Source organism: Pan paniscus, chromosome 1 (assembly GCF_029289425.2).
Source record: "Pan paniscus chromosome 1, NHGRI_mPanPan1-v2.0_pri, whole genome shotgun sequence".
Classification (NCBI taxonomy): Eukaryota; Metazoa; Chordata; class Mammalia; order Primates; family Hominidae; genus Pan; species Pan paniscus.
The window spans coordinates 195,520,159-195,533,196 of record NC_073249.2 but is presented as its reverse complement, the minus strand read 5'-3'; the positions used below and the strand labels follow the sequence as shown (position 1 = coordinate 195,533,196).

The 13,038-nt window shown below is 42.5% G+C and overlaps 1 protein-coding gene across 6 annotated transcripts in view; it reads left to right on the top strand.

Annotated features, from left to right (window-relative positions):
• Positions 1 to 13,038, top strand: part of ZCCHC17 (zinc finger CCHC-type containing 17) — a 68,255-nt gene that overhangs the window by 3,469 nt on the left and 51,748 nt on the right. For 4 of the 6 annotated variants that reach the window (XM_003828119.6, XM_008953463.5, XM_055103390.2 and 1 more), the window contains one exon: positions 9,648 to 9,768. The exons of the other annotated variants lie outside the window; for them this stretch is intronic. In XM_003828119.6, the coding sequence (XP_003828167.2) occupies positions 9,703 to 9,768 (66 nt within the window). In that variant the 5' untranslated portion in view covers positions 9,648 to 9,702. Of the gene's footprint in view, positions 1 to 9,647; positions 9,769 to 13,038 lie in introns of those variants that run through there. 6 annotated transcript variants of the gene reach the window in all.

The window sequence follows — 13,038 nt, the reverse complement described above, 5'->3', positions numbered from 1 at the left end:
TTACGTGTTGTTCCTGGAAGTTCCGCCAAAGTCCGTTATTGCAATACATCCCTTTCTGCTTAAGTGGGTTCTGTTGTCTGCAACTGTCCCGGGCTAGGTTAGACGTACTGCCAGATAGTTAAATATAAAGACAGAGTTAAAGGGAGTTTAGAGTGTTGTTGGAATGATGATATCTGATATACCTATCAGATAGGAGGTCTTTGAGAACAGGGACTGTGTTGAAAAGGGTGGTTTAGGCTGGGTGCCGTGGCTCACTCCTATAATCCCAGCACTTTGGGAGGCCGAGGCAGGTGGATCACCTGAGGTCAGGAGTTCGAGACCATCCTGACCAACATGGTGAAACCCTGTCTCTACTAAAAATACAAAAATTAGCTGGGCATGGTGGTGTGTGCCTGTAATCCCAGCTACTCGGGAGGCTGAGGCAGGAGAATCGCTTGAACCTGGGAGGAGGTTGCAGTGAGCTAAGATCGCGCCATTGCACTCTAGCCTGGGTGACAAGAACGAAATTCTGTCTCAAAAAAAAAAAAAGAAAAAAAAGAGTGGTTTAGTGGCAAGTGTGTGTGGCCCTTGGAGTGGCCTAAGATTTGTCTCTTTCTTGCTATGTGGTTTTGGACAAGTTATTTCATTCTTGTAAAATAGGATTACTTGCTTTGTAGAGGAGTTTTAAGGATTGAAAGCAGGTTTATAAAGTACCTTATATATAAACATCAATCAATAGCATACTGAATTGATGAATTAACAATTTAAATGGGGTAAAATTAAATACTTCACTATTTTAGTAGACAATTTCCATGTGTGTTACACTGTGCTAGGCACTGGAGATTTGGGGAGGAAGTATATGATGATGTGCAAGACAAAGGCATGCTTACAAGAATTCCACATTCTACAAAGGGAGGAAAAAAATGTCCCTAAAAATGATTTGAATCCCATCTCCAGCATTCATATTTTGCAATCTTGAGCGAGTTTACTTAGCTTCTCTTGTGTCCTCATTTTTAAAATGGCAATGATAATTGCCTGTTTTATGGGATAGTCAAGAAGAGAATTATTGAATGTCATGAAGATAAAATTTTAAAAAGAAAAATTAGTTAAGAGAAGTAAAGCTCTTAGATTAATACGTGGCAGATATGAAGCACTCAAATATTAGCTATTATAAGACTTTGAAGGGATCTTAGGAATAATTGACTGAAAGTGTAGTGTCGAGTGGTAGAATAAGTGCTGATCCTGGGGTCTTGTACCAATGTTGCTAACTGTGAGCAGCCTTTGTCACATCACTTGGCTTCATTTTCAGTGGCATAAAAGTAATAGGTTTAATTATTTCCATAATTCCTTTAAGTTTTTACATTTTCTGAGTTCACCTTTTGTGTTTTTCCTGGCATTTTACTATTCCTCTTTCCTGCTTTTGGCTATTTTCTCAACAGGTCCATGACTGGAATTTGAAAGCGAGAAGCATCTATCTTACATGGTCACTCTAGAAATTGGTGGGAGGGAGGAAAGTTGGACCGCCAGTTTGACATTTGAAAGTGTCCCGGCTGGGTGCGGTGGTTCACACCTGTAATCCTAACACTTTGGGAGGCCGAGGCGAGCAGATCACTTGAGGTCAGGAGTTTGAGACCAACCTGGCCAACATGGTGAAACCATGTCTCTACTAAAAGTACACAAATTAGCTGGGCATGGTGTTGCATGCCTGTAGTCCCAGCTACTTGGGAGGCAGAGGTGAGAGAATCACTTGAACCCGGGAAGCAGAGGTTGCAGTGAGTCGAGATCGCACCACTGCACTCCAGCCTGGGCAACAGAGTGAGACTCCATCTTAAAAAAAAATAAAAAATAAAAAATAAAGTGTTCCATCTGTTGATCTGTCCAACATATTAAATGGGACCTAGCTCCTTCTTCTTCTATATCCTTTAGACCAGAACGTGTTCCCCCCTCTTTCTCTACCTGTGCTTGGCATATAGTGAGGCTCAGTTCACTCATTTAAAAAAAACTCAGTACTTGTAGTATACCAGACCCGAGGAACACAAAATCAAATAAGAAATGGTCCTTGGTTTCATGTTTGAATGAATGGATCCAGACCTTGTTCATCCTAGCTCTTCCATGAATGATATCCACATTGATTCCTCTGATGTTGGGACCTAGTTAGTGTTAGAGCTATACTCTACAAAGTTTAGATTTAGACCGTGTATTAGCCCATTTTCACACTGCTCTAAAGAACTCCCTGAGACTGGGTAATTATAAAGGAGAAAGGTTTAATTGACTCACAGTTCTGAATTGCTGGGGAGTCCTCAGGAAACTTATAACTCATGGCAGAAGGTGAAGGGGAAGCAAGGCACGTCTTAAGTGGTGTCAGAGGAGAGAGAGAGAGAGCAAGAGAAACTGCCACATTTAAACCATCAGATCTCGTGAAAACTCCCTCACTATCATGAGAACAGACTGTGGGAAACCGCCATGATCCAGTCACCTCCCACTAGGTCCCTCCCCCAACATGTGGGGATTACAGTTCAAGATGAAATTTGGGTGAGGACACAAAGCCAAACCATATTCGATTGTGAATTCTTTTTGAGGTATAGTGCTTAAGAATGCAGGCTCTTGGCCGGGTGCCATGGCTCATGCCTGTAATCTCAGCACTTTGGGAGGCTGAGGTAGGAGGATTGCTTGAGCCAGGAGTTCAAGACCAGACTGGGCAACATAATGAGATCCAGTCTCTAGCCCCCCCCGCCAAAAAAAAAATCAGCCAAGCTCGTTGGTGTGTTTCTGTCCCAGCTACTTGGGAGGCTGGGGCGGGAGGATAGCTTGAGCCCAGGAGGTCAAGGCTGCAGGGAGCCATGTTTGGACCATTGTACTCCAGCCTGGACAACAGAGTGAGACCCTGCCTCAAAACAAAAAACAAAGCAAACAGTGCAGGCTCTGGAGTCATTATTCTGTCTCTGTTCATATCCTAGTAGTTTTAGTTAGCTTACTTTGCTCACAATTCCAGCACAGCTTAAAGATAAACTAAAATTCCTTCAAATTCTTAGGGTTCTAGTCAATTAGTACTCAAGTAACAAAAAAATCTAAATCCAAACAAGCTGGAAAATGATAACAAAAATCTTGACCAGGTCAGTAAGGTGACACATTAAATGAAGTTCCAAAAAGGCTATAAAATGTCTGGCCAATTTAATATTGTTCTTTAAACTTTTCATTGCTTGGGGGATAGGAGGACAGGATGTGTAGGGTTTTTTTCCCAGTTGCATGTGTACTTAAAAATTTTTTTTTGAAACTATCACAAAATTATGGAAGCATGTACAGATAACATTTTTCTGAATTATTTGAGTTAAATTGCTGACCCAATACCCCAACAGCCCTGAAAACTTTTTTTCCTACAAACAAGGACATTCTCCTCTATAGCCACAGTGTAATTACCAACATTATGAAATTAACATTGCATTACTTCTTTGATCCTCAGGCCCCACCTCTTGATGTTCGAGCTCTGACTACCCATTCTGGGCTGCTCCAGTGTGTGCCTTCATCACCCTACTCTTCCCTATATTGCAGTTCTCTTTGTAGATTTCCTCCTCACCCAGCATAGACTCTGACCTCACTCTGGGCCACCATTTCTTCTCCTGTATCCTTTACTTCCATCCCATACTTTCCTTTCTCTGTCCCTTGTTTTGGAAAGAGAGTGGCTAGTAATTGGTCCCCTGTTGCTTCCCTATGTAACACAGTTGTTTAAAACATGCAAGCAAAATGCTTTGTTCTGCATTCAGAGCTATTGCAAGGCAACTCCAAATGGTGTACCTCAATCCTTGTCAACTTACTGGCTCTTTTAAGTGTATGAATGTGGTCCTGTCTGACTGACTGTATCTATCTTAATGTTATATACTCTTTTTTTTTTTCTTTCTGAGACAGAGTCTCTGTTGCCCAGGGTGGAGTTGCCCAGGGTGGAGTGCAGTGGCATGATCTCGGCTCGCTGCAACCTCCACCTCCCATGTTCAAGTGGTTCTCCTGTCTCAGTCTCCTGAGTAGCTGGGATTACAGGTGCCCACCACAATGCCCAGCTAATTTTCGTATTTTTAGTAGAGGTGGGGTTTCATCGTGTTGCCCAGGCTGTTCTCGAACTCCTGGACTCTAGTGATCCACCCGCCATGGCCTCCCAAAGTGCTGGTATTAACAGGTGTGAGCCACCGTGCCTGGCTCAATGTTATATACTCTTATTTTTTTTTTTAGACGGACTCTCGCTCTGTCGCCCAGGCTGGAGTACAATGGTACGATCTTGGTTCACTGCAAGCTCCACCTCCCAGGTTCACGCCATTCTCCTGCCTCAGCCTGCCAAGTAGCTGGGATTACAGGTGCCCGCTGCCACGCCCGGCTAATTATTTGTATTTTTAGTAGAGATGGAGTTTCACTGTGTTAGCCAGGATGGTCTTGATCTCCTGACCTCGTGATCCACCTGCCTCAGCCTCCCAAAGTGCTGGGATTACAGGCGTGAGCCACCGCGCACAGCTGTATACTCTTTAAAAGTAGCAGAACTCTTTTTTTTTCCAAGTGAAATCTTACACAGAATTTTAATATGTAAACTGGATCAAAGCAGAATACGTTGTTACAGTAGGCACCCTTGCAGTAATTCTCACTCACTCCCCCTTTCACTGTGGCCCACCATAAGGTTGGGAGATTAACTGTGAATCAGTAATAATTGACCTTGCCTAATTACTGAGGAGAGGCTTCTACCCAACTGCTCTGAGTGGGACTTCTCCCAGCTCTAGTTTTTTTGGGGGTTCTACTCCCTCAGCCTTTGGTATGGAGGCTCACCTCTGGTTGGTTGACTTAGAGGCAGCCTCACTGGTCTGGGACCTTGTGGTGACCTAGATATTTCAGAGTTGACTTTTTTTTTTAATTTCTTTTTTTTGAGACAGGGTTTCATTTTGTCTTCTAGGCTGGAGTGCAGTGGTATGATCACGGCTCAGTGCACTCTCCATCTCTTGGGCTCAAGTGATCCTCCTGCCTCAGCCTCCTGAGTAGCTGGGACAATAGGCAGGTGCCACTATGCCGAGCTAATTTATTTTATTTTTTGTATTTTTAGTAGAGATAGGGTTTTACCGTGTTGTCCAGGCTGGTCTTGAACTCCTGACCTCAAGCGATCCACCCACCTTGGCCTTCCAAAGTGCTGGGATACAGGCGTGAGCCACCATGCCCAGCCATAATTTTCTTTTCTTTTTTTTAAAAAATATTTTGTGGAGATGGGGTGTCGCTGTGTTGCCCAGGCTGGCCTCGAACTTCTGGGCTTAAGCATTCCTTCCACCTCCGCCTTCCAAAGTGCTGGAATTACAGGTGTGAGCTACTGTACCTGGCCTGGAAGTTGACTTTTTAAAAATAAATTTGGATTAACTAAGGAGCCTCTGAGTAACCGCAATAGAACCCTCAGTTTCTACAGAATTTGAAAAAAAGTTTTATATTCCATGTTTAAAAAATGACAACCATTTACTTTCCTGAAATTGTAAACCTGTTATAGTCATACTCCCTTGTTCATGGGGGATACATTCCAAGACCCCCATTGGATCCCTAAAATTGTGGGCACTGCTGAACCAAGTTGCTATCAATTGGAAGACGTTTCTGTTTGTATTTTCTACCCACAAATTTAATGCCTTCTCCATCTTAACTAAGCACTTATCATACACTGTGGCTATAACTTTAGCAGTTTGAGGTGCAACAGCAAAACTAACATGAATGTTTTTTTCTTCCTCACAATTTCAGACATCGAAGATTCATTCTTACTATAGATCTTAGCAACCTTAGCATACAATTTTTTTTTCCCCTTGAGAACTTTCACCCTTTCACTTAAAGGAAGCAGTTTACAGCTTCTCTTTGGCATACCAAAATTGCCAGCATTACTACTCTGCTTCGTGGCCATTATTAAGTAAAGAAAGAATTATTTGAACACAAGCAGAGATACTTCAACAGTCAGTCTGATAACCAAGATGGCTACTATGTGACTAATGGGCACTTAATATACACTGAGTGACTAGTGTATGCAGCATGGATACGCTGGATAAAGGGGATGATTCATATCCCAGATGGAACAGAGTGGGATGGCACAAGATTTCATCACACTAATAAGAACAACATAACAGTTTTAAGCTTATGAATTGTTTATTTCTGGAATTTTTCATTTGGTGTTTTTGGACTGTGGTAGACTGTGAGTAACTGCAACTGTGGAAAGTACAACTGTGGATGGGAGGACTACTGTACTGTTATATTTCAGGCTTTCCCTCAAAAATGCATGCCAGTTTTTTTTTGAGATAAGGTCTCACTGTGTCGCCCAGGCTGGATTGCATTGGCATGATCGTACCTCACTGCAGCCTTGATCTCCTTGGCTCAAGCGATCCTCTTGCTTCAGCCTCCCAAGTAGCTGGGATTATAGGCTGGTGTCACCACACCTGGCTGATTTTTTTTCTTTTTTTCTTTTTTTTTTTTTTTTGAGACGGAGTCTCGCTCTGTCACCAGGCTAGACTGTAGTGGGGCGATCTCGGCTCACTGCAGTCTCCGCCTCCCGGGTTCAAGCAATTCTCCTGCCTCAGCCTCCCAAGTAGCTGGGACTACAGGTGCGCACCACCACGCCTAGCTAATTTTTGTATTTTTAGTAGAGATGGGGTTTCACTATGTTGGCCGGGATGGTCTCGAACTCTTGACCTTGTGATCCGCCCGCCTCGGCCTCCCAAAGCACTGGGATTACAGGCGTGAGCCACTGTGCCTGGCTGATTTTTTTTTTTTTTTAAGTAGAGATAGAGTCTCACTGTGTTGTCCAGGCTGGCCTTGAACTCCTGGCCTCAAGTGATCCTCCCGCCTTAGCTTCCCACGATTACAGTCGTGAGCCACTGCACCTGGCCCCAGTTTCCTTCTTGAAGAATTGCATGGGGTTTCTTAGGCCACTGTTCTACAGGAGGTATAAATCTGGGAGCATTAAACCTAGCTTTTTATATGCTTATCACAGCAGAAGTCTGTAAGCAACAATGTAAATTCATTTCTGCTTTAGACTTTTTTTTTTTTTTTTTTTGAGATGGAATCTTGCTCTGTTGCCCAGGCTGGAGTGCAGTGGCCTGATCTCGGCCCACTGCAGCCTCTACCTCACCAGTTCAAGCGATTCTCCTGCCTCCAGAGTAGCTGGGATTACAGGCGCCTGCCATCACGCCTGGCTGATTTTTGTTGTTTTTTTTTTTTGGAGACGGAGTCTCACTGTGTCATCAGGCTGGAGTGCAGTGGCTCAATCTCGGCTCACTGCAACCTCTGCCTCCTGGGTTCAAGCAATTCCCCTGCCTCAGCCTCCCAAGTAGTTGGGACCACAGGTGTGCACCACCATGCCCGGCTCATTTTTTGTATTTTAGTAGAGATGGGGTTTCACCGTGTTGGCCAGGCTGGTCTCGAACTCCTGACCTCAGATGATCCACCCGCCTTGGCCTCCCAAAGTGCTGGGATTACAGGCATGAGCCACTGCACCTGGCCTATGACCTTTGTGTGTAGAGTAACAGATGATAGATTAAGATGTTTGAAGTTAATTTAGATGTTTCAGCTGCTGGTGCCCCTATGGATTCTGTACCTCACTAATACGTTTCAAGTGTTGGAGGGATAATAAAAGTCTCCTGATAGAACCTGATAGATTAGTAACTCCTGTTCTAGCATGTGAGGTGAGGGATACTGGACAGAGGGAAAGGACAGGCTAGAGATGAGATTGTATTGCTATGAAATGGAAGAGGCAGGATTTAACCAGAATGTAAAACTTGGAATTAACCTGTTTATGAGCTATGTCTTGAGAACTGACAAATCTGCCTGTATTAGCTCTGTGTACTTTTAGTACAGTAATAAAAAGACACTTTGGCTGACCGAAGCAGAAAAGGGCAAGTTTATTATAAGGATATAAGATTATCTTAGGGAGCTTGAGGACAGGGATGCTCCTGAGCTGTGGGATAATACTAGAACAAGGATTTGGATGTCCTGAAAGGATTTTCTTTCATTTCTGTTTCAAGTGAAGCTGTCAATTTAATGGATGGTCATTGTAAATCAGGAATACTTACCAAAATCAGGACATCAAGTCATCCTCTGAAAGTGAAAGGAAGCAGTGGGGGTTGAGGAGAGAAGAAAGTATTTACCTGTGAAAACACAAGAAAAATAATTTCAGGTCTTACTGGTGTCAAATATAATTGGGAGGAAAGAGAACTGAGGATAGTACCATTAGATTTATCTTGGCAGTGATTTATCCAACAGAGTAAAGAGGCATGTTTAAGAGCCGCTAGATTGCTGGTTTCCCCTCTGTTTAAGATCAGGAGGCTGAGCAAGATTATCTCTAAGGTAAGTATCCAAAGCTGTAAGTTTTGCTACTTAGGCAGCATCAGTGTCACCTAGTAGCTGGTTGAAAATGCATTATCTCGGGTAACACCTCAGACCTACTGAACTGCAATCTGCATTTTCACATAATTCAGAAATAGTTAAATGAATTTGGTACATCCAACAATGGATTATTAGGTGCGTGTTAACAAAAAGTTGTGTATGCGTATGAATTGCTGTAATAAGAAAATGATTTCATGATTCCATTAAAAAACCACTTCTACATATAAAAAAACTGTAAGAATATAGATCAAATTGAATTACAGGTGATTTCATTTTCTTTATTATTAATGTATTATCTGAATTTTTTTATTATCTGAACTTTCACAGTGTGTATGTGTTTTAATTTTATCAAGAAAAAAAAAGTAAGCCCTTTTCTCTTTGAAGTCACTTCAGATTTAATACCTAGCATAGTAGTTAAGAGAATGGACTCTGGAGTCAGCCAGTTTGACTCCCCATTTCCTGGCTTTTTGACATGCTTAGTAATTTGACTTCTGGAAGCCTTTGTTCTCTCATCTGTATAATATAATAGTAATAGAACTTACATTTTAAGAGTTTTGAGAATTGTTTTGTTTTGTTTTTGAGATGGAGTTCGCTCTGTTCCTTAGTCTGGGGTGCAGTGGTGTGATCTCTCACTGCAGCCTCTGCCTCCCAGGTTCAAGTGATTCTCCTCCCTCAGCCTCCCAAGTAGCTGGGACTTACAGGCTCCTGCCAGTATGCCTGGCTAATTTTTGTATTTTTAGTAGAGATGGGATTTCGCCATGTTGGCCAGGCTGGCCAACAGGATCACGAACTCCTGATCCTGAGATCGTCCAACCTCAGCTCCCACAGTGCTGGGATTACAGGTGTGAGCCACCATACCCAGCCTGAGTTTTGAGAATTAAATGAGATTGCATGTCTAGTGCTTAGCACAGTGCCTGGACATAGTAAGTGCTGCATTAATGTTTTTATTTCTGTTATTCCATTTTTTCGAGATCCGGTCAAACATACTTAACATCTTTTCCCACCCTCCCCCAAAATTCTTCCCCGGCAAAAAAATAGCAAAAATAGCAATTTAAAAAAACCAAACACAACAAAATTAGTAGCCTAATGGCCTTGGGTAAGTAACAAATTGTTGAGAAATAGGATCAAGGTTTCCAAAACTCCCCACAATTAGAATAAACAAAAGAGATTTGGATAAAAGTATATGGTGTTAAATCTAGTGGTATTATTCTGTAGAGAATAGCTGTGGATTGTCTGCATATTCATTTCTTTAACGCAGATATCTCTCTAATTGGTGTCTGATTTCTTTATGACAGGACACTTGTATTAGCTTTAATAGAAGAGAAATGGAGGAGCCATAGAATATTAAGGATGAATTCAGGAAGGCCTGAGACCATGGAAAACTTGCCTGCTCTCTACACTATTTTCCAAGGAGAGGTATATTCTTTTGTGCTTTGAAAACCCACCATTTATGTTAAAATAGATTAAGGGTGACAACTGGGTTTGTTGTTCCTGTCCACTTAAGTCTGTCTTGAGCATTACAGCTTAAATGGGAAGGGCCAGCGGAACATCTGGCAATCACATGTGCCTTCTCTAAGCTCCAGATATTTAAGTGCGTAGTTGACATCGTCATTGGAATACCAGCATGTGTAATTTATGTTTTAAAATAAATTTATTTTTTCACTGCTGTGGTTTGAATGTGTCCCCTAAAAAGCATGTTTTGGAAACTTAATCTCCAGTGCATCAACGTTGGGAGGTAGGGCCTAGTAGGAGGTATTTAGTTCTTGAGGGCTCCACCCTCCTGAATGGATTAATGCCAATTATTGAAAGGCTTGAGGCTGTGAGTTTGATCTCTTTCTCTCCTTCTTACCCTCTTACCTTCCACCATGGGATGACACAACAAGAAGATTCTTGCCAGATGCTGGCACCTTGCTCTTGGACTTTCCAACCTCCAGAACTATGAGCCAAATAAATTTCATTTCTTTATAAATTATCCAGTCTCTGGTATTCTGTTAAAGTAACACAGAACATACTGAGACACTCAAAAAATTGTTTCTCTTCTAGATGTTTTCACCTCAACGAATAGAACCACTATCCTGCAGGTTGCCAGACTACGCATCTGGCCATCATCCTTGATTTCTCTTCTTGATTTGATTTTGATTTTCCCTCCCACTCCAGTCTATTTGCAAGTCCTAATTATATCTCTGGTCTATGTACTTCTTTATCCCCTTGACACCCTATTAGTTAAAACTCACTATCTCTTGCCTGGTCTTTACTGGGATCCCTGCTTCATCGTAGCTCCTCTCCAGTCTGTTCTTCACATTGTAGCTAGCATAAGATTTTTGTTTTTGTTTTTGTTTTTTAATTCTTTTTTAAAAATTGAGCTGGGGTCTCACTATGTTGCCCAGGCTGGTCTCAAACTCCTGGGCTTAAGTGATACTCCCACTTCAGCCTCCCAAAGTCCTGGGGTTACAGGCATGAGCCACTGTGCTTGGCCTAGAATAAGATTTTTAAAGTAGGTTGGACATGTTGCTTTCTCACGGCTCTTCAGAAGCTTCTCATTACAATTGAATACAGACATGGACCTTCCACAGCTTGCCGCTGGGTGCTCTCACAATGTTGTTTGTTCTACCGTGCTCGTAGTCAAGACACACTGGCCTCCTTAATAGCTTTGAACAGTCTGAGTTCTTGCTCTCTCTTTAGGATTTTTGCACATGCTGTTTTCTTTTTAGTCTGTGCTGCTATAACAAAATACCTGAGATTGGGTAATTTATAAAGAACAGAAATTTATTTCTCACAGTTCTGGAGGCTGGGAAATCTAAGATCAAGTTGTCAGCAGATTTGGTGTCTAGTGAAGACTACTCTGTTTCCAAGATGGCACCTTCCTGCTGCATCCTCTGGAGGGAAGAAATGCTGTGTCCTCACATGACGGAAGGGACAGAAGGAGCGAACTCACCCTTTCGAGCCCTTTTATGAGGCACTCATCCATTCATGAGGGGCCTAAGGGCCCCACCTCTTGATACCATTGAATTGGGGATTAGGCTTCAAAGTGAATATTGGAGAAATACCAAAGTTCATGTTGAACTTTAGTCCCCCATGTGGGGGTATTAAGAGGTGGTATTAAGAAGTATTAATCACTTGGGAAGTGGTTAAGTCATGAAGGCTCTACCCTTGTAAATGTGATTAATGCCCTTATAGAAGAGGCTACAGGGAGCTGCCTGGCCCCTCCATTCCTTCTGCTGTGTGAAGACACAGCATTTGTCACCTCCAAAGGACACAGGAATAAGGTGCCATCTTGGAAGCAGACAGTGAGCCCTTATCAAACACAAAATCTGCTGGCACCTTGATCTTGAACTTCCCAGCCTCCAGAATTGTGAGAAATAAATTTCTATGGTATTTTGTTATAGCAGCACAAACAGACTAAGACACTCTTCCTTTTAACTACCCACTTTCCCATCATCTTGTATTCATCCTTTAGGTCTCAGCCCTAATGTCTCCTCAGAATTTTTTTTACCCATCATAAATAAATAGGTTCACACTGTATTTAATTATATACTTGTTTAATGTCTATCTTCCTCACAAGACACTAAGCTCCATGAGGGCTGAGTTCTGTCTGTTTTGTTGTATATCTCAGTCTTAGGTGGATGGGTAGAAAATAGTAAGTGCTTGATACATTTTTGATGACCGAATGAATTATCAACCTTTGGTAGAGAAGGCATATTTGTTTCAAGAGCAGAGGCTTTGAAACCAGACAAAATCGGGATTCTAGTCCCAGCTCTTTTGCTTGCTATGTGAGCCTTTAGGGTGTCACTTAATCTCTTTGAACCTCAGTTTTCTTATTTGTTAAATGGAGGTTCCATTTATTCACAGTAATTCTCTTCCATAGAATTACTGTGATGGTTAAATAAGCTATCATCTATAAGAATACAATGCCTGAGACATAGTAGGAATTAATTAATGTTGGCTCCCTCCTCTTGAAGTGAAAGTAAAGCCAAAAAATTGTTTTCAGTGTCTTACAAGAGCATGTAGTTTGCTTGTTTGTTTGTTTGAGACGGAGTTTTGCTCTTGTTGCCCAGGTTGGAGTGCAATGGTGTGATCTCAGCTCACTGCAACTGCTCACTGCAACCTCCACCTCCCAGGTTCAAGCAATTCTCCTGCCTCAGCCTCCTAAGTAGCTGGGATTACAGGCGCCCACCACCACACCCAGCTAAATTTTGTACTTTTAGTAGAGACAAGGTTTCACCATGTTGGCCAGGCTAGTCTCCTGACCTCAGGTGATCCACCCGCCTCGGCCTCCCAAAGTGCTGGGATTACAGGTGTGAGCCACCACACTGGGCCTCTTTTTTTTTTTTTTTTTTCTTTTTTTGAGACAAGATCTCACTCTGTTGCCCAGGCTGGACTGCAATGGTGTGATTTGGCTAATTGCAACTTCCACCTCCTGGGTTTTAAGTGATCGGAGTCCCACTCAGCCCCCGAGGTAGCTGGGACTACAGGCACACACCACAACACCTGGCTAATTTTTCTGCAGAGACAAGGTCTCACTATGTTGCCCAGGCTGGTCTTTTGAACTCCTGAGCTCAAGTGATCTGCCCACCTCAGCCTCCCAAAGTGCTGGGATCAGGCGTGAGCCATCGCACCTGGCCTGAGCCTATAGTATTTTAATGGTATCATTTATACTTGATATTCATACTTGGCATTCATACTTGC